General features: G+C 48.0%; 1 protein-coding gene across 1 annotated transcript in view; it reads right to left on the bottom strand.

The window, feature by feature from the left end:
- LOC147736930 (zinc finger protein 212-like) overlaps positions 1–25,593 on the bottom strand; it is a 208,421-nt gene that overhangs the window by 6,325 nt on the left and 176,503 nt on the right. The window contains exon 6 of the mRNA XM_086953922.1: positions 16,063–16,152. Coding sequence (XP_086810048.1) covers positions 16,063–16,152 — 90 coding nt within the window. The remainder of the gene's footprint in view (positions 1–16,062; positions 16,153–25,593) is intronic.

Here is a 25,593-nt window from a genome sequence, read left to right as displayed (position 1 = left end):
CTCAAGGCGCTACTCATAGAGTCATGGATACACAGAGCTCTACTGAAGACTCTACTCACAGAATAATGGATACACAGAGCTCTACTCAACACTCTACTCACAGAATAATGGATACACAGAGCTCAACTCAAGGCCCTACTCACAGAGTCATGGATACAGAGAGCTCTACTGAAGGCGCTACTCACAGAGTCATGGATACACAGAGCTCTACTCAAGGCGCTACTCACAGAGTCATGGATACACAGAGCTCTACTCAAGGGGCTACTCACAGAGTCATGGATACACAGAGCTCTACTGAAGACTCTACTCACAGAGTGATGGATACACAGAGCTCTACTCAAGGCGCTACTCACAGAGTGATGGATACACAGAGCTCTACTCAACACTCTACTCACAGAATAATGGATACACAGAGCTCTACTGAAGACTCTACTCACAGAGTGATGGATACACAGCTCTACTCAAGGCGCTACTCACAGAGTGATGGATACACAGAGCTCTACTCAACACTCTACTCACAGAATAATGGATACACAGAGCTCTACTCAAGGCGCTACTCACAGAGTGATGGATACACTGTGCTCTAGTCAAGGCGCTACTCACAGAGTGATGATACACAGAGCTCTACTCAACACTCTACTCACAGAATAATGGATACACAGAGCTCTTCTGAAGACTCTACTCACAGAATAATGGATACACAGAGCTCTACTCAAGGCGCTACTCACAGAGTGATGGATACACAGAGCTCTACTCAACACTCTACTCACAGAATAATGGATACACAGAGCTCTACTCAAGGCCCTACTCACAGAGTGATGGATACACAGAGCTCTACTCAAGACTCTACTCACAGAGTCATGGATACACAGAGCTCTACTAAACACTCTACTCACAGAATAATGGATACACAGAGCTCTACTGAAGACTGTACTCACAGAGTCATGGATACACAGAGGTCTACTCAAGGCGCTACTCACAGAGTGATGGATACACAGAGCTCTACTCAACACTCTACTCACAGAGTGATGGATACACAGAGCTCTACTCAAGGCGCTACTCACAGAATAATGGATACACAGAGCTCTAGTCAAGGCGCTGCTCACAGAGTGATGGATACACAGAGCTCTACTCAAGGCCCTACTCACAGAGTGATGGATACACAGAGCTCTACTCAAGGCGCTACTCACAGAGTCATGGATACACAGAGCTCTACTGAAGACTCTACTCACAGAGTGATGGATACACAGAGCTCTACTCAAGGCGCTACTCACAGAATAATGGATACACAGAGCTCTAGTCAAGGCGCTGCTCACAGAGTGATGGATACACAGAGCTCTACTCAAGGCGCTACTCACAGAGTGATGGATACACAGAGCTCTACTCAAGACTCTACTCACAGAGTCATAGATACACAGAGCTCTACTCAAGACTCTACTCACAGAGTAATGGATACACAGAGCTCTACTTAAGACTCTACTCACAGAATAATGGATACACAGAGCTCTACTCAAGGCGCTACTCACAGAGTGATGGATACACAGAGCTCTAGTCAAGGCGCTACTCACAGAATAATGGATGCACAGAGCTCTACTGAAGACTCTACTCACAGAATAATGGATACACAGAGCTCTACTCAAGGCGCTACTCACAGAGTGATGGATACACAGAGCTCTAGTCAAGGCGCTACTCACAGAGTGATGGATACGCAGAGCTCTACTCAACAACCTACTCACAGAATAATGGATACACAGAGCTCTTCTGAAGACTCTACTCACAGAATAATGAATACACAGAGCTCTACTCAAGGCGCTACTCACAGAGTGATGGATACACAGAGCTCAACTCAAGGCCCTACTCACAGAATGATGGATACACAGAGCTCTACTCAAGACTCTACTCACAGAATAATGGATACACAGAGCTCTACTCAAGACTCTACTCACAGAGTGATGGATACACAGAGCTCTACTCAACACTCTACTCACAGAATAATGGATACACAGAGCTCTACTCAAGACTCTACTCACAGAGTGATGGATACACAGAGCTCTAGTCAAGGCGCTGCTCACAGAGTGATGGATACACAGAGCTCTACTCAAGGCGCTACTCACAGAATAATGGATACACAGAGCTCTAGTCAAGGCGCTGCTCACAGAGTGATGGATACACAGAGCTCTACTCAAGGCCCTACTCACAGAATAATGGACACACAGAGCTCTACCCAAGATCCTACCCATAGAGTAACGGAAGCGCAGAGGTTTAGTCAAGGCTCCATCCAGAGAGAAACAGACATACAGAGCTCTACTCATAGAGTAATGGAGAAGGAAAATGCTACTTACCACAGTAAGCATCTGTTCCTGGCATGTAGAACTGTTGAGTCACATGCTGGTCACAGATCGCCATCTAGTGTTGGGCCTGGATATTTGCACTTTGATTTTCTTCGATGAAGTCTTTCCAGTCACAAGGTAGGGGACTCCTCCTGTCGGTGATAGTGCGCATGGGCATCGACTCCATTGTTAGATTGTTTTCCCGCAGAGGGTGAGAATGGAGTTAGTAAGAATAGTAAGAGAGATGTCCATGTATGTATGTATCTAAGTAAGATATCACTGCAACAGGTATAGGTTCCAGGAGAGGAGGGTGGGCACATGTGGCTCTACAGCTCTACATGTCAAGAACAGTTGCAAACTGTGGTAAGTAGCATTTTCCGTTCGAGGCATGTGAGCTGTAGATCACATGCTTTGCATTGACTCTATAGCAGTTATCTTCCAAAGCGGCGGCTAACCTGTAGCTGTTGCAGCTGTCTGAAATAGTGCACGTAAACTGCTTGGTCCACACTAGCGTGTTGTCTCGCTAACACATCTACGCAATAGTGTTTTGTAAATGTGTGTGGTGTACACCATGTCGCAGCTTTGCAGATGTCATCATGGGTATATTTCATAAAAAAGCCATAGAGGCCCCTAGTTTGCGAGTGGAGTGCACTCTAGGGGGAATTGTTAATGTGCATTTAGCTTTAATATAGCATGTTTGAATGCATCCGACTATCCGCCTTGAAATACCTGATTTTTATATTAGATTGCCTTTATGTGGTGGAGCAAAAGCAACAAAAAGTTGCTTGGTCTTCCTGAAAGGTTTTGTCGTTTCAATGTTGTAGAATAATGCTCTTTTGACATCTGAGGTGTGAAGAGCACGTTCTGCCACAGAATCTGGTTGAGGGAAGAACCCAGGCAACTCAACAGATTGGTGGATATGAATGGCAGAGATGACTTTAGGTAGGAATTTGGGGTTAGTCCTAGGAACCACTTTGTTTTGGTGTATTTGTAAAATGGTTCTTCTAGGGTTAGTGCCTGAAGCTCACCCACTCTCCTCAGAGATGTGATGGCTATGAGGAAAGCTACCTTCCAAAGGAGAAATTGAAGGTCACATCTGTGCAATGGCTCAAAAGGTGGACCAATGAGTCCTGTAAGAACGATGCTGAAATTCCAGACTAGAGCAGGTGGAAGTCTTGGGGGAATTACTCTTTTAAGTCCCTCCATAAATGCTTTAATAGCAGGCACTCTAAAAAGAGACAAATATTGTCTGTTCTGCAGATATGCAGCTATTGCAGCAAGATGTAACCGTATGGATGTGTACACTAAATTGGACCTTAGACTAATGTGGACCTTAGAGCGCGGTCCAAGGGAGCCTTAAAATCAGTCCTGTCACTCGGAGGAAGAGGGCAGCAGACCGTCCGGAGAGCCTCTCTTTAAAGCTCACAAGGAATTAGCCCGAGCAAACGACATTATATCGTCCTGAGTCAAGCTCGACTCTGGCTGTGCATGATTTGAAGCACCTCACGGGACTTGCGATAATCTTGACGATCATCTTGTAGGGACGGATTTTAAGACTTCCTTGGACCGCGCTCTAAGGTCCACATATTATTGGTCTGCTGCCCCTGAATTTATGTTTGTACACTCTGACACTTTGGAGTAACCGACTTTTTGCATTTGCTTTAAACCTTCATGTAATCTGATGATTCTTACTTCAGTCCACCCATTGAATAAATACCTGGGTTTCTGCTTCAGAAACGCTACGCCTTACAGTTGGCTGCCCAGCAAAGTTGAAATGGAACTGTAACAAAACTGTACCTGCGCCCTGATGAAGGAATCCTTAATATTGGCACTTTTTCCGAAACGCGCGTCGGCGCTTTCCTTTGTCTTTTGGTTCTAAATGTGTTTACAGTTTTTTCTTCTGAAGCATATGGTGATGGTTGAATGTGTGTATGTCTGAGAGTATGAATGGTTTGTGTAGATAATGTCTTATTGTTCTTGGTGCTGGGCTAATATTGCCAAAGAAAATTTATTTTAAAAAAATATATTTTTATGTCTATGAAAAAATGTCATTGAACAAATGAATGCTTTTTTAATAAGAAATATATGAAAATAAAATGATTTGATACCGGATAGCGTCTCTGTGGGCAACTATAATTATTTGAACGTTCCAGTCCTTTAGAGTAATGGGAACCTCCCGTTCATGTTCTGATTATTGTTGAACTCCCTGGTGGGTTGTTCCTCTTTATTCTTTCATTAGATTCAGGGTTCCCTTCTATGTTATTTATATAGAACTATGCACACTGCCTGGGTCGTTGGCGAAGACATTGGTGAAGAGTCTCCAGTGGGCCACTGTTACCTGCACGTTGATGTAATACATGTGCTTTCTGTTGCAGTTATTGTGTGCAGTGTCGGCAGAGGGAACAAGTAGGACATGTGTGCAGTTGATTGCCCACAACACGTGGGGGAAGCCAGCTATGGCGTAGAAGCCTTGCTTGGTCTCCAGCTGTGTTCCTGCTCAGTGTGGGGGAAGTGAAGGTACTGGGGTACCAAGTTGATGATGGCATCCAAGACCATTGTGGGGAACTTGGATAGGGCTGGCTGTGAGACTCCTCCGACTCTGGCGGTTGTTGGTTGGAAGGTACCAGAGGCCAACAGGGGCAGCACAGCCAGCAGCTTTGCCTGTGGAGGGATGTTGGTTGTCCGCCGTGTTGGTACCGTCAGCCTGTGGACAATGATGTTCAGGATGCGAAGGATGGTTGTCCTTTTGAGCCTGTAGTGGGCAATGACATCCTCTGGTGTTAGGTCTGTGAGGCTGGTGCGTTTTCTGAAGGTCTGCAGTCTTGGTCTGCGCTGCCTCTGTGGGAGTCCGGGGGGGTGAGGGGGAGGTCGGTGGGTGTTGTGGCCCTCCTGGGGCTCCCATGGTCAGTGGCTCCATGGCATCTGTTGTTCTTCAGGTGTGGCTCTGGGCTGGGCTCCCTTTTATGTTGCAGGTTGTCGTCCGACTTTACACCAGGCCAGAGCAGGTGTTAAATCCCTGCTGCTAACATGCATTATTGCATGTTTTGGGATCTTATCGCCGATCTGGCTGGTCGTTGAAAATGTTGCGGAGTGGTGTTTTCGCAGCTTTTTACACTGGAAAGCCTACTCTGAATATCATTAGCGTTAGTTGCTGTGCTCATCTGTGGTGATGTTTTTTGCGGCTGCTATTACAGGTAAACTGGTGATATGGGCTGTTAGCACCAGCTTGTGAATGGGGAGTTGATTTATCGCCCCTTTGGCTACGATAAAGTGCTGATAACTAGGCGATAAGTCCTTGAGAATATGCCTCTTGATTTTTTGCAAGGTCAGTGAATGGAGCAAGAGGGAGATAATCTGATGTGCGCAATATCACACAACTTGGGTAAGCCGAAGTTTGAACCTAGGCCAGCAAGAGTATAAAGCACAACCTTCTCCTCTCGGCAAAATGGCCCTTCCCCCTCCATCGTCTCTCCGTGCTCTCTTCCTGTCACATATCACTTGCCTGCCTCTCTTGCACCATTTTACAATTCCCTAAAATGATTTGTGCTAAATATTTAAGGAAAACTAGAGCTTTGTGAAGTAATTTATAGACTGCATTTTGTAGATTTTTCCCAGTGGAACTACATTCAGTCAGGAACAGTGTGCAAGCGTGGGAAGGATTTCATACAAGAACCTTGAAACCCAGAGTGAAGGAAAGTTTGCACGAGTCCCCAATCTCAGAGTTGTTTCTGTTCATGCTTCATTTTCAGTCATTACATCTGTGAGGTTTTGTGCTTACCGGAAGTGACACAGGAGCTGCTTTCTCCTCTTTCCGGACACGGATAATTCCATAAACGTGCATCTTCCTCACTATTGTGAGAGTGAAATCCTGCAGTAAACAAAAATAGTTGGTTTATTGTAAAAACATTTTATTTGTGAGATAGTGAACATCAAATTATACCTGACACAGACTTACGAAATGGATGCTGACAATAGGATGCTGACAGAGGGATGCTGACAGTGCTTACAGAAGGATGCGGACAGTAGGATGCTTGCAGTGCTTACAGAAGGATGCTGACAGTAGGATGCTGACAGAAGGATGCTGACAGTGCTTACAGAAGGATGCAGACAGTAGGATGCTTGCAGGGCTTACAGAAGGATGCTGACAGTAGGATGCTGACAGAAGGATGCTGACAGTGCTTACAGAAGGATGAGGACAGTGCTTACAGCAGGATGCAGACAGTAGGATGCTGACAGTGCTTACAGAAGGATGCTGACAGTAGGATGCTTGCAGTGCTTACAGAAGGATGAGGACAGTGCTTACACGAGGATGCAGACAGTAGGATGCTTGCAGTGCTTACAGAAGGATGCGGACAGTAGGATGCTTGCAGTGCTTACAGAAGGATGCTGACAGTAGGATGCTTGCAGTGCTTACAGAAGGATGCTGACAGTGCTTACAGAAGCATGCTTACAGTAGGATGCTAACAGAGGGATGCTGACAGAAGGATGCTGACAGTGCTTACAGAAGGATGCTGACAGTAGGATGCTTACAGTGCTTACAGAAGGATGCTGACAGTAGGATACTGACAGTGCTTACAGAAGCTTTCTTACAGTAGGATGCTGACAGAGGGATGCTGACAGAAGGATGCTGACAGAAGAATGCTGACAATGCTTACAGAAGGATGCTGACAGTAGGATGCTTAAAGTCCTTACAGAAGGATGCTGACAGTAGGATGCTGGCAGTGCTTACAGAAGGATGCTGACAGTAGGATACTGATAGTGCTTACAGAAGCATGCTTACAGTAGGATGCTGACAGAGGGATGCTGACAGAAGGATGCTGACAATGCTTACAGAAGGATGCTGACAGTAGGATGCTTAAAGTCCTTACAGAAGGATGCTGACAGTAGGATGCTGGCAGTGCTTACAGAAGGATGCGGCAGTAGGATACTGACAATGCTTACAGAAGCATGCTTACAGTAGGATGCTGACAGAGGGATGCTGACAGAAGGATGCTGACAGTGCTTACAGAAGGATGCTGACAGTAGGATGCTGACAGTGCTTACAGACGTATGCTGACAGTAGGATGCTGACAGTGCTTACAGAAGGATGCTGACAGTGCTTACAGAAGGATGCTGACAGTAAGATGCTTGCAGTGATTGCAGAAGCATGCTGACAGAAGGATGCTTACAGAAAGATGCGTACAGAAGGATGCTGTCAGTGCTTACAGAAGCATGCTTACAGTAAGATGCTGATAGAGGGATGCTGACAGAAGGATGCTGGCAGTGCTTACAGTAGGATGCTGACAGAGGAATGCTGACAGTGTTTACAGAAGGATGCTGACAGGAGGATGCTTACAGTGCTTACAGAAGTATGCTGACAGAAGGATGCGGACAGTGCTTACAGTAGGATGCTGACAGAGGGATGCTGACAGAAGGATGCTGACAGTGCTTACAGTAGGATGCTGACAGAGGGATGCTGAAAGTGCTTGCAGAAAGATGCTGAGAGTAGAAGGATGCTGACAGTGCTTACAGACGTATGCTGACAGTAGGATGCTGACAGTGCTTACAGAAGGATGCGGATAGTGCTGACAGAGGATGCTGACAGTATGTATGTATGTATGTATGTGTGTTCTTATATAGCGCTCGATGACCCGAAGGGTATCTCGGCGCTTGCCTTGGGAACCCGTCCTGGTTTTTCCCTGTGAGATAGCCCCTACAGGGCATCCCCAAGGTGAAAGCCAGGCATCCCGCCGCGGGGGGCCGTTGTGGAGATTAAGCAAGCTTAATGCCCAGAGTTGCAGAGTGAGAACCTATGATTAGAGCAGGCACCGAAGCGAGAATTATCAAGTCCGTGGACATTTGAGCTCAAGACCCTGCCGCGTCGGGAATTGAACCCTGGTCTCGGGTCTGACCTCTGCTTCAGGGTCTGCCTGCTCTACACCGTGAGCCACACTTCTACAGTAGGATACTTACAGTGCTTATAGAAGGATGTTGACAGTAGGATGCTGACAGTGCTTACATAAGGATGCTGACAGTGCTTACAGAAGGATGCTGACAGTGCTTACAGAAGGATGCTGACAGTAAGATGCTTACAGTGATTGCAGAAGCATGCTGGCAGAAGGATGCTGACAGGAGGCTTACAGAAGGATGCAGACAGAAGGATGCTGACAGGATGCTTACAGGAAGATGCGTACAGAAGGATGCTGTTAGAGCTTACAGAAGCATGCTTACAGTAGGATGCTGACAGAGGGATGCTGCCTGCCGAGCCTGCCCTGATACCTGCTGCCTGCCGCCCTGTTGCAGTGCATAGCTCATTTCACAGCGCTTGGTATCGTTATTGCTATCGTTATTGCTTGCATTGCTTTACTGGAAATAACTGCATAGCGGCTGAGCGCTTGGTATCGTTTTTGCTATCGTTATTGCTTGCATTACTTTAATACTGTCATTAACTGCATAGCGGCTGATTTGATTATTGGCGAAGTGTTACTTTGTCTACTTTATATCAATTTTAATTTGACTCAAGCTCCGGCTGTGCCCCAGTTTCGATTTCTTACCGGGCGGCCATTTCAGTTTGTTTTTACTTTTAGCCGTGTCTCCTCCTAGACCCCGCCTCCCAGCTGACCCTCCCACGCTCCGCCCCCCTCCACTCTCCATTTATGTCAGATGCCCCCACGCGCAGCGTCCACGCGCTACGGCCGCGCCGAAGGTGCACCAAAGGTAAGCCCGTCTACGCCCGTCCGCGCCTGGACCGCACCCAGCGCCATACCCCCTGGCCCCCGTACCACCCACCCCACTCGCATCACATACGACGCCACCACCCTCTTAGCCCTAAACCCCGGCCGTCTCCCCAACTGCGTCCAAGCCGCTCCTGGACACATCCATGGACCCTTCTCTTGCAACTCCTGCAAGTTCGACGGCACCAAGAACAACTCCTCATCCTCGGACACAAAACAGTTCTCTGACACAAACCACCTAAAATGCATCCTGCTCAACATCCGCTCGGTCCACAGGCACGCCATCGACCTCTGGAATCTACTTGACACCATCTCTCCAGACGTCGCCTTCCTAACAGAAACATGGATGAACGCCACATCAGCCCCACACATCACCATTGCTATCCCGGAAGGCTACAAGATCATCCGTAAGGACCGCACCGGTCAAACAGGAGGAGGCATCGCTATCGTCCATAAGAAATCCATCCGCATCTCAACCAGCTCTGACGTCAAACTCGCTAACGCAGAACACCTTCACTTCCAGATCCACATCGACCCCAAGACCACACTCAGAGGCACCCTCCTCTACAGGCCACCAGGACCCCGTGCACAATTCAGTGAAGACATCAAGGACTTTATCACCCCACACGCCCTCCCCTCCGAGGATTACATTCTTTTGGGAGACCTCAACTTTCACCTTGAAAAGAACAACGACCGCAACACCACCTCCCTCTTGGACAACCTCGCCAACCTCGGACTTAAACAACTTGTCACTACCCCCACCCACATCGCAGGTCACACACTCGACCCTATCTTCACCTCCAGCAAACATATCTCCTTCAGTCACACCACAGTTCTCCATTGGACGGACCACAGCTGCGTTCACTTTGTCTACAAAAAGACCACAACCCACAACCATCCTCAACCCACTCTGCGAAGAAACTGGAAAAAAATCACCATCGACCAGATCTCCTCATCGCTTCTTCAAAACCCCCCTGCCCACTCCTCAAACCCCGACCAAGCAGCCATTAACCTCACCCAATGGCTTTCCAACAGCGCCGACATCCTAGCACCGTTGAAAAAACGCCAAAGCAAACTAGGCAGCAAAAAGGCCTCCTGGTTCAACGATGATCTTAAGAAATCTAAGAAACTCTGTTGCTCCCTTGAGAAGGCCTGGAAAAAAGACCCAAACACCAGCACCAAGGACGCCTTCAAAAACGCCACCCGTATACACCACCAACTGATCCGGACTGCCAAGAAAGCCGCTTTCAAGGACCGACTAGATAACAACGCCCACAACAGCAAGGAATTATTCAACATCGTCAAGGAATTTACCAACCCCTCAGCCAACTCCAAAGACATCACCCACTCTCAAGCCCTCTGCGACTCCCAAGCTCATTCTTCCACAACAAGATCGCAGACATCCACAACAGCTTCGACAACCGACCCGAAGACCAACCCACCCAACCCTCTGCAGGACCTCCACCCCCCTTGAACATCCTCAATGACTGGAACCCAATCTCCACTGAGGACACCATCCGCCTGATGAACTCTATCCACTCAGGATCCCCCACAGACCCATGCCCTCACCACATCTTCAACAAAGCAGACTCCATCATAGCACCGCACCTCAGAGACGTCATCAACTGCTCCCTCAACTCCGCCACCTTCCCGGAAAGCTGGAAACACGCCGAACTCAGCGCCCTCCTGAAAAAACCCACAGCTGACCCCACCGAACTCAAAAACTACCGCCCCATCTCGCTCCTTCCATTCCCGGCCAAAGTCATCGAGAAAGCTGTCAACAACCAGCTCGCCGCCTTCCTCGAAACCAACAAATCCCTCGACTCCTCACAGTCCGGCTTCCGAGCCAAACACAGCACTGAGACCGCACTCATCGCAGCAACAGACGACATTCGCACTCTACTGGACAATGGAGACACAGTCGCCCTCATCCTCCTCGACCTCTCCGCAGCCTTTGACACAGTTTGTCATAGCACCTTAATACAACGCCTCAGAAACATCGGAATCCAAGGAAAAGCACTGGAATGGATCACCTCGTTCCTTGCCGGAAGAACCCAGAGAGTCCGCCTTCCACCATACAAATCAGAAGCCACCGAAGTCATCTGCGGCGTGCCACAAGGATCTTCACTCAGCCCCACCCTCTTCAACGTATACATGAGCCCCCTCGCGGCCATCGCACGCCAACACAACCTCAACATCATCTCCTACGCTGATGACACTCAACTGATACTATCACTCACCAAAGACCCTAACACCGCCAAAACCAACCTACATGAAGGAATGAAAGAAGTAGCCGAGTGGATGAAGCACAGCCGGCTGAAACTGAACTCAGACAAAACAGAAGTCCTTATCCTAGGTACCTCCCCCTCCGCCTGGGATGACTCTTGGTGGCCAGAGGCCCTTGGAAAAGCACCCATCCCGACGAACCACGCACGGAACTTAGGTGTCATCCTGGACTCCTCACTCTCTATGAACAGACAAGTCAACGCCGTCTCATCATCTTGCTTCAATATTCTTCGCATGCTCAAAAAAACATTTCGCTGGATCCCCACCGAAACTAGAAAAACGGTCACCCACGCACTGGTCACGAGCCGCCTGGACTACGGAAACACCCTATACGCCGGTACCACCGCAAAACTCCAGAAAAAACTCCAACGCATCCAGAACGCTTCAGCCAGACTCATACTAGACATCCCGCGTAAAGACCACATCTCTGGCCACCTGAAAAACCTCCACTGGCTCCCCGTTAACAAGAGGATTACTTTCCGCCTCCTAACCCACGCACACAAAGCACTTTACGAACTTGGACCCGAATGCCTCAACTCACGACTTTCCTTCTACACCCCCTCCCGCCAGCTACGATCCTCCAACCAAGCCCTTGCAACTGTACCTCGCATCAACAAAACCACCATGGGAGGCAGATCCTTCTCCTACCTGGCAGCTAAAACCTGGAACTCACTTCCCACTCACCTTCGCCTCACTCAGAACCACCTAACATTCAGAAAGCAACTTAAAACCTGGATATTCGACAAGTAATTCCCGACCCTTCTTCAAGCGCCTTGAGACCCTCTGGGTATGTAGCGCGCTATATAAATCACTTGACTTGACTTGACTTGACTTATAGAAGGATGCTGACAGTAGGATGCTTACAGTGCTTCTAGAAGGACGCTGACAGTAGGATGCTGACAGTGCTTACATAAGGATGCTGACAGTGCTTACAGAAGGATGCTAACAGTAGGATGCTGGCAGTGCTTACAGAAGGATGCGGCAGTAGGATGCTGACAATGCTTACAGAAGCATGCTTACAGTAGGATTCTGACAGAGGGATGCTGACAGAAGGATGCTGACAGTGCTTACAGAAGGATGCTGACAGTAGGATGCTGACAGTTCTTACAGATGTATGCTGACAGTAGGATGCTGACAGTGCTTACATAAGGATGCTGACAGTGCTTACAGAAGGATGCTAACAGTAGGATGCTGGCAGTGCTTACAGAAGGATGCGGCAGTAGGATGCTGACAATGCTTACAGAAGCATGCTTACAGTAGGATTCTGACAGAGGGATGCTGACAGAAGGATGCTGACAGTGCTTACAGAAGGATGCTGACAGTAGGATGCTGACAGTTCTTACAGATGTATGCTGACAGTAGGATGCTGACAGTGCTTACAGACGTATGCTGACAGTAGGATGCTGACAGTGCTTACAGAAGGATGCTGACAGTGCTTACAGAAGGATGCTGACAGTAAGATGCTTGCAGTGATTGCAGAAGCATGCTGGCAGAAGGATGCTGACAGGATGCTTACAGAAAGATGCGTACAGAAGGATGCTGTCAGTGCTTACAGAAGCATGCTTACAGTAAGATGCTGACAGAGGGATGCTGACAGAAGGATGCTGGCAGTTCTTACAGTAGGAAGCTGACAGAGAAATGCTGACAGTGTTTACAGAAGGATGCTGACAGTAGGATGCTTACAGTGCTTACAGAAGTATGCTGACAGAAGGATGCTGACAGTACTTACAGTAGGATGCTGACAGAGGGATGCTGACAGAAGGATGCTGACAGTGCTTACAGTAGGATACTGACAGAGGGATGCTGACAGTGCTTGCAGAAAGATGCTGAGAGTAGGAGACGGATGCTGACAGTGCTTACAGACGTATGCTGACAGTAGGATGCTGACAGTGCTTACAGAAGGATGCTGATAGTGCTGACAGAGGATGCTGACAGTAGGATACTTACAGTGCTTATAGAAGGATGCTGACAGTAGGATGCTGACAGTGCTAACATAAGGATGCAGACAGTGCTTACAGAAGGTTGCTGACAGTGCTTACAGAAGGATGCTGACAGTAAGATGCTTACAGTAATTGCAGAAGCATGCTGTAAGAACGATGCTGAAATTCCAGACTAGAGCAGGTGGAAGTCTTGGGGGAATTACTCTTTTAAGTCCCTCCATAAATGCTTTAATAGCAGGCACTCTAAAAAGAGACAAATATTGTCTGTTCTGCAGATATGCAGCTATTGCAGCAAGATGTAACCGTATGGATGTGTACACTAAATTGGACCTTAGACTAATGTGGACCTTAGAGCGCGGTCCAAGGGAGCCTTAAAATCAGTCCTGTCACTCGGAGGAAGAGGGCAGCAGACCGTCCGGAGAGCCTCTCTTTAAAGCTCACAAGGAATTAGCCCGAGCAAACGACATTATATCGTCCTGAGTCAAGCTCGACTCTGGCTGTGCATGATTTGAAGCACCTCACGGGACTTGCGATAATCTTGACGATCATCTTGTAGGGACGGATTTTAAGACTTCCTTGGACCGCGCTCTAAGGTCCACATATTATTGGTCTGCTGCCCCTGAATTTATGTTTGTACACTCTGACACTTTGGAGTAACCGACTTTTTGCATTTGCTTTAAACCTTCATGTAATCTGATGATTCTTACTTCAGTCCACCCATTGAATAAATACCTGGGTTTCTGCTTCAGAAACGCTACGCCTTACAGTTGGCTGCCCAGCAAAGTTGAAATGGAACTGTAACAAAACTGTACCTGCGCCCTGATGAAGGAATCCTTAATATTGGCACTTTTTCCGAAACGCGCGTCGGCGCTTTCCTTTGTCTTTTGGTTCTAAATGTGTTTACAGTTTTTTCTTCTGAAGCATATGGTGATGGTTGAATGTGTGTATGTCTGAGAGTATGAATGGTTTGTGTAGATAATGTCTTATTGTTCTTGGTGCTGGGCTAATATTGCCAAAGAAAATTTATTTTAAAAAAATATATTTTTATGTCTATGAAAAAATGTCATTGAACAAATGAATGCTTTTTTAATAAGAAATATATGAAAATAAAATGATTTGATACCGGATAGCGTCTCTGTGGGCAACTATAATTATTTGAACGTTCCAGTCCTTTAGAGTAATGGGAACCTCCCGTTCATGTTCTGATTATTGTTGAACTCCCTGGTGGGTTGTTCCTCTTTATTCTTTCATTAGATTCAGGGTTCCCTTCTATGTTATTTATATAGAACTATGCACACTGCCTGGGTCGTTGGCGAAGACATTGGTGAAGAGTCTCCAGTGGGCCACTGTTACCTGCACGTTGATGTAATACATGTGCTTTCTGTTGCAGTTATTGTGTGCAGTGTCGGCAGAGGGAACAAGTAGGACATGTGTGCAGTTGATTGCCCACAACACGTGGGGGAAGCCAGCTATGGCGTAGAAGCCTTGCTTGGTCTCCAGCTGTGTTCCTGCTCAGTGTGGGGGAAGTGAAGGTACTGGGGTACCAAGTTGATGATGGCATCCAAGACCATTGTGGGGAACTTGGATAGGGCTGGCTGTGAGACTCCTCCGACTCTGGCGGTTGTTGGTTGGAAGGTACCAGAGGCCAACAGGGGCAGCACAGCCAGCAGCTTTGCCTGTGGAGGGATGTTGGTTGTCCGCCGTGTTGGTACCGTCAGCCTGTGGACAATGATGTTCAGGATGCGAAGGATGGTTGTCCTTTTGAGCCTGTAGTGGGCAATGACATCCTCTGGTGTTAGGTCTGTGAGGCTGGTGCGTTTTCTGAAGGTCTGCAGTCTTGGTCTGCGCTGCCTCTGTGGGAGTCCGGGGGGGTGAGGGGGAGGTCGGTGGGTGTTGTGGCCCTCCTGGGGCTCCCATGGTCAGTGGCTCCATGGCATCTGTTGTTCTTCAGGTGTGGCTCTGGGCTGGGCTCCCTTTTATGTTGCAGGTTGTCGTCCGACTTTACACCAGGCCAGAGCAGGTGTTAAATCCCTGCTGCTAACATGCATTATTGCATGTTTTGGGATCTTATCGCCGATCTGGCTGGTCGTTGAAAATGTTGCGGAGTGGTGTTTTCGCAGCTTTTTACACTGGAAAGCCTACTCTGAATATCATTAGCGTTAGTTGCTGTGCTCATCTGTGGTGATGTTTTTTGCGGCTGCTATTACAGGTAAACTGGTGATATGGGCTGTTAGCACCAGCTTGTGAATGGGGAGTTGATTTATCGCCCCTTTGGCTACGATAAAGTGCTGATAACTAGGCGATAAGTCCTTGAGAATATGCCTCTTGATTTTTTGCAAGGTCAGTGAATGGAGCAAGAGGGAGATAATCTGATGTGCGCAATATCACACAACTTGGGTAAGCCGAAGTTTGAACCTAGGCCAGCAAGAGTATAAAGCACAACCTTCTCCTCTCGGCAAAATGGCCCTTCCCCCTCCATCGTCTCTCCGTGCTCTCTTCCTGTCACATATCACTTGCCTGCCTCTCTTGCACCATTTTACAATTCCCTAAAATGATTTGTGCTAAATATTTAAGGAAAACTAGAGCTTTGTGAAGTAATTTATAGACTGCATTTTGTAGATTTTTCCCAGTGGAACTACATTCAGTCAGGAACAGTGTGCAAGCGTGGGAAGGATTTCATACAAGAACCTTGAAACCCAGAGTGAAGGAAAGTTTGCACGAGTCCCCAATCTCAGAGTTGTTTCTGTTCATGCTTCATTTTCAGTCATTACATCTGTGAGGTTTTGTGCTTACCGGAAGTGACACAGGAGCTGCTTTCTCCTCTTTCCGGACACGGATAATTCCATAAACGTGCATCTTCCTCACTATTGTGAGAGTGAAATCCTGCAGTAAACAAAAATAGTTGGTTTATTGTAAAAACATTTTATTTGTGAGATAGTGAACATCAAATTATACCTGACACAGACTTACGAAATGGATGCTGACAATAGGATGCTGACAGAGGGATGCTGACAGTGCTTACAGAAGGATGCGGACAGTAGGATGCTTGCAGTGCTTACAGAAGGATGCTGACAGTAGGATGCTGACAGAAGGATGCTGACAGTGCTTACAGAAGGATGCAGACAGTAGGATGCTTGCAGGGCTTACAGAAGGATGCTGACAGTAGGATGCTGACAGAAGGATGCTGACAGTGCTTACAGAAGGATGAGGACAGTGCTTACAGCAGGATGCAGACAGTAGGATGCTGACAGTGCTTACAGAAGGATGCTGACAGTAGGATGCTTGCAGTGCTTACAGAAGGATGAGGACAGTGCTTACACGAGGATGCAGACAGTAGGATGCTTGCAGTGCTTACAGAAGGATGCGGACAGTAGGATGCTTGCAGTGCTTACAGAAGGATGCTGACAGTAGGATGCTTGCAGTGCTTACAGAAGGATGCTGACAGTGCTTACAGAAGCATGCTTACAGTAGGATGCTAACAGAGGGATGCTGACAGAAGGATGCTGACAGTGCTTACAGAAGGATGCTGACAGTAGGATGCTTACAGTGCTTACAGAAGGATGCTGACAGTAGGATACTGACAGTGCTTACAGAAGCTTTCTTACAGTAGGATGCTGACAGAGGGATGCTGACAGAAGGATGCTGACAGAAGAATGCTGACAATGCTTACAGAAGGATGCTGACAGTAGGATGCTTAAAGTCCTTACAGAAGGATGCTGACAGTAGGATGCTGGCAGTGCTTACAGAAGGATGCTGACAGTAGGATACTGATAGTGCTTACAGAAGCATGCTTACAGTAGGATGCTGACAGAGGGATGCTGACAGAAGGATGCTGACAATGCTTACAGAAGGATGCTGACAGTAGGATGCTTAAAGTCCTTACAGAAGGATGCTGACAGTAGGATGCTGGCAGTGCTTACAGAAGGATGCGGCAGTAGGATACTGACAATGCTTACAGAAGCATGCTTACAGTAGGATGCTGACAGAGGGATGCTGACAGAAGGATGCTGACAGTGCTTACAGAAGGATGCTGACAGTAGGATGCTGACAGTGCTTACAGACGTATGCTGACAGTAGGATGCTGACAGTGCTTACAGAAGGATGCTGACAGTGCTTACAGAAGGATGCTGACAGTAAGATGCTTGCAGTGATTGCAGAAGCATGCTGACAGAAGGATGCTTACAGAAAGATGCGTACAGAAGGATGCTGTCAGTGCTTACAGAAGCATGCTTACAGTAAGATGCTGATAGAGGGATGCTGACAGAAGGATGCTGGCAGTGCTTACAGTAGGATGCTGACAGAGGAATGCTGACAGTGTTTACAGAAGGATGCTGACAGGAGGATGCTTACAGTGCTTACAGAAGTATGCTGACAGAAGGATGCGGACAGTGCTTACAGTAGGATGCTGACAGAGGGATGCTGACAGAAGGATGCTGACAGTGCTTACAGTAGGATGCTGACAGAGGGATGCTGAAAGTGCTTGCAGAAAGATGCTGAGAGTAGAAGGATGCTGACAGTGCTTACAGACGTATGCTGACAGTAGGATGCTGACAGTGCTTACAGAAGGATGCGGATAGTGCTGACAGAGGATGCTGACAGTATGTATGTATGTATGTATGTGTGTTCTTATATAGCGCTCGATGACCCGAAGGGTATCTCGGCGCTTGCCTTGGGAACCCGTCCTGGTTTTTCCCTGTGAGATAGCCCCTACAGGGCATCCCCAAGGTGAAAGCCAGGCATCCCGCCGCGGGGGGCCGTTGTGGAGATTAAGCAAGCTTAATGCCCAGAGTTGCAGAGTGAGAACCTATGATTAGAGCAGGCACCGAAGCGAGAATTATCAAGTCCGTGGACATTTGAGCTCAAGACCCTGCCGCGTCGGGAATTGAACCCTGGTCTCGGGTCTGACCTCTGCTTCAGGGTCTGCCTGCTCTACACCGTGAGCCACACTTCTACAGTAGGATACTTACAGTGCTTATAGAAGGATGTTGACAGTAGGATGCTGACAGTGCTTACATAAGGATGCTGACAGTGCTTACAGAAGGATGCTGACAGTGCTTACAGAAGGATGCTGACAGTAAGATGCTTACAGTGATTGCAGAAGCATGCTGGCAGAAGGATGCTGACAGGAGGCTTACAGAAGGATGCAGACAGAAGGATGCTGACAGGATGCTTACAGGAAGATGCGTACAGAAGGATGCTGTTAGAGCTTACAGAAGCATGCTTACAGTAGGATGCTGACAGAGGGATGCTGCCTGCCGAGCCTGCCCTGATACCTGCTGCCTGCCGCCCTGTTGCAGTGCATAGCTCATTTCACAGCGCTTGGTATCGTTATTGCTATCGTTATTGCTTGCATTGCTTTACTGGAAATAACTGCATAGCGGCTGAGCGCTTGGTATCGTTTTTGCTATCGTTATTGCTTGCATTACTTTAATACTGTCATTAACTGCATAGCGGCTGATTTGATTATTGGCGAAGTGTTACTTTGTCTACTTTATATCAATTTTAATTTGACTCAAGCTCCGGCTGTGCCCCAGTTTCGATTTCTTACCGGGCGGCCATTTCAGTTTGTTTTTACTTTTAGCCGTGTCTCCTCCTAGACCCCGCCTCCCAGCTGACCCTCCCACGCTCCGCCCCCCTCCACTCTCCATTTATGTCAGATGCCCCCACGCGCAGCGTCCACGCGCTACGGCCGCGCCGAAGGTGCACCAAAGGTAAGCCCGTCTACGCCCGTCCGCGCCTGGACCGCACCCAGCGCCATACCCCCTGGCCCCCGTACCACCCACCCCACTCGCATCACATACGACGCCACCACCCTCTTAGCCCTAAACCCCGGCCGTCTCCCCAACTGCGTCCAAGCCGCTCCTGGACACATCCATGGACCCTTCTCTTGCAACTCCTGCAAGTTCGACGGCACCAAGAACAACTCCTCATCCTCGGACACAAAACAGTTCTCTGACACAAACCACCTAAAATGCATCCTGCTCAACATCCGCTCGGTCCACAGGCACGCCATCGACCTCTGGAATCTACTTGACACCATCTCTCCAGACGTCGCCTTCCTAACAGAAACATGGATGAACGCCACATCAGCCCCACACATCACCATTGCTATCCCGGAAGGCTACAAGATCATCCGTAAGGACCGCACCGGTCAAACAGGAGGAGGCATCGCTATCGTCCATAAGAAATCCATCCGCATCTCAACCAGCTCTGACGTCAAACTCGCTAACGCAGAACACCTTCACTTCCAGATCCACATCGACCCCAAGACCACACTCAGAGGCACCCTCCTCTACAGGCCACCAGGACCCCGTGCACAATTCAGTGAAGACATCAAGGACTTTATCACCCCACACGCCCTCCCCTCCGAGGATTACATTCTTTTGGGAGACCTCAACTTTCACCTTGAAAAGAACAACGACCGCAACACCACCTCCCTCTTGGACAACCTCGCCAACCTCGGACTTAAACAACTTGTCACTACCCCCACCCACATCGCAGGTCACACACTCGACCCTATCTTCACCTCCAGCAAACATATCTCCTTCAGTCACACCACAGTTCTCCATTGGACGGACCACAGCTGCGTTCACTTTGTCTACAAAAAGACCACAACCCACAACCATCCTCAACCCACTCTGCGAAGAAACTGGAAAAAAATCACCATCGACCAGATCTCCTCATCGCTTCTTCAAAACCCCCCTGCCCACTCCTCAAACCCCGACCAAGCAGCCATTAACCTCACCCAATGGCTTTCCAACAGCGCCGACATCCTAGCACCGTTGAAAAAACGCCAAAGCAAACTAGGCAGCAAAAAGGCCTCCTGGTTCAACGATGATCTTAAGAAATCTAAGAAACTCTGTTGCTCCCTTGAGAAGGCCTGGAAAAAAGACCCAAACACCAGCACCAAGGACGCCTTCAAAAACGCCACCCGTATACACCACCAACTGATCCGGACTGCCAAGAAAGCCGCTTTCAAGGACCGACTAGATAACAACGCCCACAACAGCAAGGAATTATTCAACATCGTCAAGGAATTTACCAACCCCTCAGCCAACTCCAAAGACATCACCCACTCTCAAGCCCTCTGCGACTCCCAAGCTCATTCTTCCACAACAAGATCGCAGACATCCACAACAGCTTCGACAACCGACCCGAAGACCAACCCACCCAACCCTCTGCAGGACCTCCACCCCCCTTGAACATCCTCAATGACTGGAACCCAATCTCCACTGAGGACACCATCCGCCTGATGAACTCTATCCACTCAGGATCCCCCACAGACCCATGCCCTCACCACATCTTCAACAAAGCAGACTCCATCATAGCACCGCACCTCAGAGACGTCATCAACTGCTCCCTCAACTCCGCCACCTTCCCGGAAAGCTGGAAACACGCCGAACTCAGCGCCCTCCTGAAAAAACCCACAGCTGACCCCACCGAACTCAAAAACTACCGCCCCATCTCGCTCCTTCCATTCCCGGCCAAAGTCATCGAGAAAGCTGTCAACAACCAGCTCGCCGCCTTCCTCGAAACCAACAAATCCCTCGACTCCTCACAGTCCGGCTTCCGAGCCAAACACAGCACTGAGACCGCACTCATCGCAGCAACAGACGACATTCGCACTCTACTGGACAATGGAGACACAGTCGCCCTCATCCTCCTCGACCTCTCCGCAGCCTTTGACACAGTTTGTCATAGCACCTTAATACAACGCCTCAGAAACATCGGAATCCAAGGAAAAGCACTGGAATGGATCACCTCGTTCCTTGCCGGAAGAACCCAGAGAGTCCGCCTTCCACCATACAAATCAGAAGCCACCGAAGTCATCTGCGGCGTGCCACAAGGATCTTCACTCAGCCCCACCCTCTTCAACGTATACATGAGCCCCCTCGCGGCCATCGCACGCCAACACAACCTCAACATCATCTCCTACGCTGATGACACTCAACTGATACTATCACTCACCAAAGACCCTAACACCGCCAAAACCAACCTACATGAAGGAATGAAAGAAGTAGCCGAGTGGATGAAGCACAGCCGGCTGAAACTGAACTCAGACAAAACAGAAGTCCTTATCCTAGGTACCTCCCCCTCCGCCTGGGATGACTCTTGGTGGCCAGAGGCCCTTGGAAAAGCACCCATCCCGACGAACCACGCACGGAACTTAGGTGTCATCCTGGACTCCTCACTCTCTATGAACAGACAAGTCAACGCCGTCTCATCATCTTGCTTCAATATTCTTCGCATGCTCAAAAAAACATTTCGCTGGATCCCCACCGAAACTAGAAAAACGGTCACCCACGCACTGGTCACGAGCCGCCTGGACTACGGAAACACCCTATACGCCGGTACCACCGCAAAACTCCAGAAAAAACTCCAACGCATCCAGAACGCTTCAGCCAGACTCATACTAGACATCCCGCGTAAAGACCACATCTCTGGCCACCTGAAAAACCTCCACTGGCTCCCCGTTAACAAGAGGATTACTTTCCGCCTCCTAACCCACGCACACAAAGCACTTTACGAACTTGGACCCGAATGCCTCAACTCACGACTTTCCTTCTACACCCCCTCCCGCCAGCTACGATCCTCCAACCAAGCCCTTGCAACTGTACCTCGCATCAACAAAACCACCATGGGAGGCAGATCCTTCTCCTACCTGGCAGCTAAAACCTGGAACTCACTTCCCACTCACCTTCGCCTCACTCAGAACCACCTAACATTCAGAAAGCAACTTAAAACCTGGATATTCGACAAGTAATTCCCGACCCTTCTTCAAGCGCCTTGAGACCCTCTGGGTATGTAGCGCGCTATATAAATCACTTGACTTGACTTGACTTGACTTATAGAAGGATGCTGACAGTAGGATGCTTACAGTGCTTCTAGAAGGACGCTGACAGTAGGATGCTGACAGTGCTTACATAAGGATGCTGACAGTGCTTACAGAAGGATGCTAACAGTAGGATGCTGGCAGTGCTTACAGAAGGATGCGGCAGTAGGATGCTGACAATGCTTACAGAAGCATGCTTACAGTAGGATTCTGACAGAGGGATGCTGACAGAAGGATGCTGACAGTGCTTACAGAAGGATGCTGACAGTAGGATGCTGACAGTTCTTACAGATGTATGCTGACAGTAGGATGCTGACAGTGCTTACATAAGGATGCTGACAGTGCTTACAGAAGGATGCTAACAGTAGGATGCTGGCAGTGCTTACAGAAGGATGCGGCAGTAGGATGCTGACAATGCTTACAGAAGCATGCTTACAGTAGGATTCTGACAGAGGGATGCTGACAGAAGGATGCTGACAGTGCTTACAGAAGGATGCTGACAGTAGGATGCTGACAGTTCTTACAGATGTATGCTGACAGTAGGATGCTGACAGTGCTTACAGACGTATGCTGACAGTAGGATGCTGACAGTGCTTACAGAAGGATGCTGACAGTGCTTACAGAAGGATGCTGACAGTAAGATGCTTGCAGTGATTGCAGAAGCATGCTGGCAGAAGGATGCTGACAGGATGCTTACAGAAAGATGCGTACAGAAGGATGCTGTCAGTGCTTACAGAAGCATGCTTACAGTAAGATGCTGACAGAGGGATGCTGACAGAAGGATGCTGGCAGTTCTTACAGTAGGAAGCTGACAGAGAAATGCTGACAGTGTTTACAGAAGGATGCTGACAGTAGGATGCTTACAGTGCTTACAGAAGTATGCTGACAGAAGGATGCTGACAGTACTTACAGTAGGATGCTGACAGAGGGATGCTGACAGAAGGATGCTGACAGTGCTTACAGTAGGATACTGACAGAGGGATGCTGACAGTGCTTGCAGAAAGATGCTGAGAGTAGGAGACGGATGCTGACAGTGCTTACAGACGTATGCTGACAGTAGGATGCTGACAGTGCTTACAGAAGGATGCTGATAGTGCTGACAGAGGATGCTGACAGTAGGATACTTACAGTGCTTATAGAAGGATGCTGACAGTAGGATGCTGACAGTGCTAACATAAGGATGCAGACAGTGCTTACAGAAGGTTGCTGACAGTGCTTACAGAAGGATGCTGACAGTAAGATGCTTACAGTAATTGCAGAAGCATGCTGGCAGAAGGATGCTGACAGGATGCTTACAGAAAGATGCGTACAGAAGGATGCTGTCAGAGCTTACAGAAGCATGCTTACAGTAGGATGCTGACAGAGGGATGCTGACAGAAGGATGCTTTTTAGGGTAAAAGGAGTTAGGTCCTTAGGAAATGGGGAAGGCTGGACCTTATATATAAGTATTTTAGCACAAAAGATGCCACCCCACTTTTTTCCGTTAGCCCTTAGTTATAGGCAACACATCAATTCTAGTTAGATATGTTAGGTATTTTATTTACCTTTGTTTTCAAATCTTTTTTTTGAAAAAATCGTGAATTCACATGACAGAGAAGGAACACTGCATGTATAACATATAAATACATCAACTGAAATGTACATCAACTTAAACAAAACATTTGTCAAGAGAAGAAAAAATCATAAAGTAGAAAATACATTGGCTATACACAACAAAACATCTATACCAGTTTCAGACTGTTCAAAAAAGGCAAGTCAAATTTTCAAGCCTCAATAACCATCAATGATTGAAGTCTTAAGAACAGTATTGGACAAAGTCACAGTTAAAAGGAGATATCACAATACATAAATGCTATGAGTCAAGGGCTATCAATGTTGGTGATTTTTATCTCCTTTCATGCCGACGCGTTTCGAACTCCAAACAGTAGTTATGGGTTCTCTTCAGGGCCTTGTCACTTCTGTCTGTATATGAGTAAGAGAAAGGGAACACTGTGTAAGTGTCAATTCCTATGGCCTCATTTCATTATTCCGCTTCTGGAATCCTACATTTAAATACCATGTTACCTTAATAGTAGCCTTAGTTGTCCTATGGCTGTTTCTGCATCTTTTGGGGCTGCAGTCTGAAGGAAATTAAAATCAATTGTCATTTTAGAGTAAGGCTCAGTACTCGCCCTGTGATAACCTTTTGCCAAAACACTGCGAGACGTACCCTTGACTGTTTGTATGGGCCGTGTATGGGCTCTCCCTATGGTGCGGTGATGCTTTTGACCTGGGGGGAAGGCGAGGGTGGGGTTACTATTGTTGTGCTCATATCGTAATTTCACTTGAAGTATTGGATTATTGAAACAATCCTACCTTGTTTGCGTGCACCGCGGGCTTAGGGAGCCGCTAACTCCATTGTCAACTTTGTGCGCTCGGGTTCTGTTTAAGCGAACCACGTAGTTATTCCCGTTATGTATTCTTGTGTCACGCACTGTTCAAAAGGTAAAAAAGGGGGGTTGCGTTTTTATCCCTGTTACAGAAACCAGTATTTCATTCAGATGCCTCAAACCCTCTTATGGCTCACCTCGTTCTTTGCGACTTGCTCTCGCTAAAGCTCCATTCACTATGGAAGGCGGCGGCCCGGTTACCTGGTAACTAATGACGGTCCCGGGCCCGTAGGTGTTCTGGGATATGTAGTTTATGGATGACAGAAGTGCGCGAAGTCATGCACGTTGCGGGAACATCGCTGTTGCACTTAGCTTCCCCAATGTTGTACCCTTCAGTCAAGGGGGCCATCACACCCCCCGTGGAGCCCCACACAATTGTGGCATTACAATCTAGACACTTCGGAGAGTGAGTTTAATCCATTTTGTGTACTATTGAATTTAAAAATCAGGTATGCCTCTTTCCTAAGAAGTGTTTCTTCAATATCAATTGGACCTTTATTGCCTGTTGGCGCTATTGTCCAGAGTACAGTCCATTTAAAGTCCATTTCACTGTGGTTTAAATCCAGGAAGTGTTGGACCATGGGAGCGCTCGCAACTTTCCTTTTGATTCTTGATCTGTGTTGAGTGACCCGGCTATTAACTTGTTGGGTTGTTTTCCCTATGTACATCTTCTGGCAGGCGCAGATGATCGCATAAACCACATTTCGTGTCTTGCAATTTGAGAAACTGGCATTTTTACATTTGACACCCCTGTGTTCAAACTCAGACCCTTCAATTGTGGAGTCACATGATATGCAATTCCCACACTTGTGGTGCCCTTCAAGTGGCTTAAGGCCCCATATTGATAATAGGTCACTTTTGGGCTTGGGAGTTAACACATCAGCTCTGATAACGTTCTGACCAATGCTTTTGTTTTTCTTATATGCGAACAACGGTCGCGGAAAGGAGCATTCAAGTCCTTCTAGCAGGTGCCAGTTTCTCAGGACCATTTGCCTTACTCTATGTGTGTCTGGTCCAAAGGTTGTCCAACATACCAACTGGTCCATGTCTTGTTTCGCCGTT

Source organism: Lissotriton vulgaris, chromosome 1_1 (assembly GCF_964263255.1).
Source record: "Lissotriton vulgaris chromosome 1_1, aLisVul1.2, whole genome shotgun sequence".
NCBI lineage: Eukaryota > Metazoa > Chordata > Amphibia > Caudata > Salamandridae > Lissotriton > Lissotriton vulgaris.
This window is presented reverse-complemented; position numbering and strand designations above follow the sequence as displayed.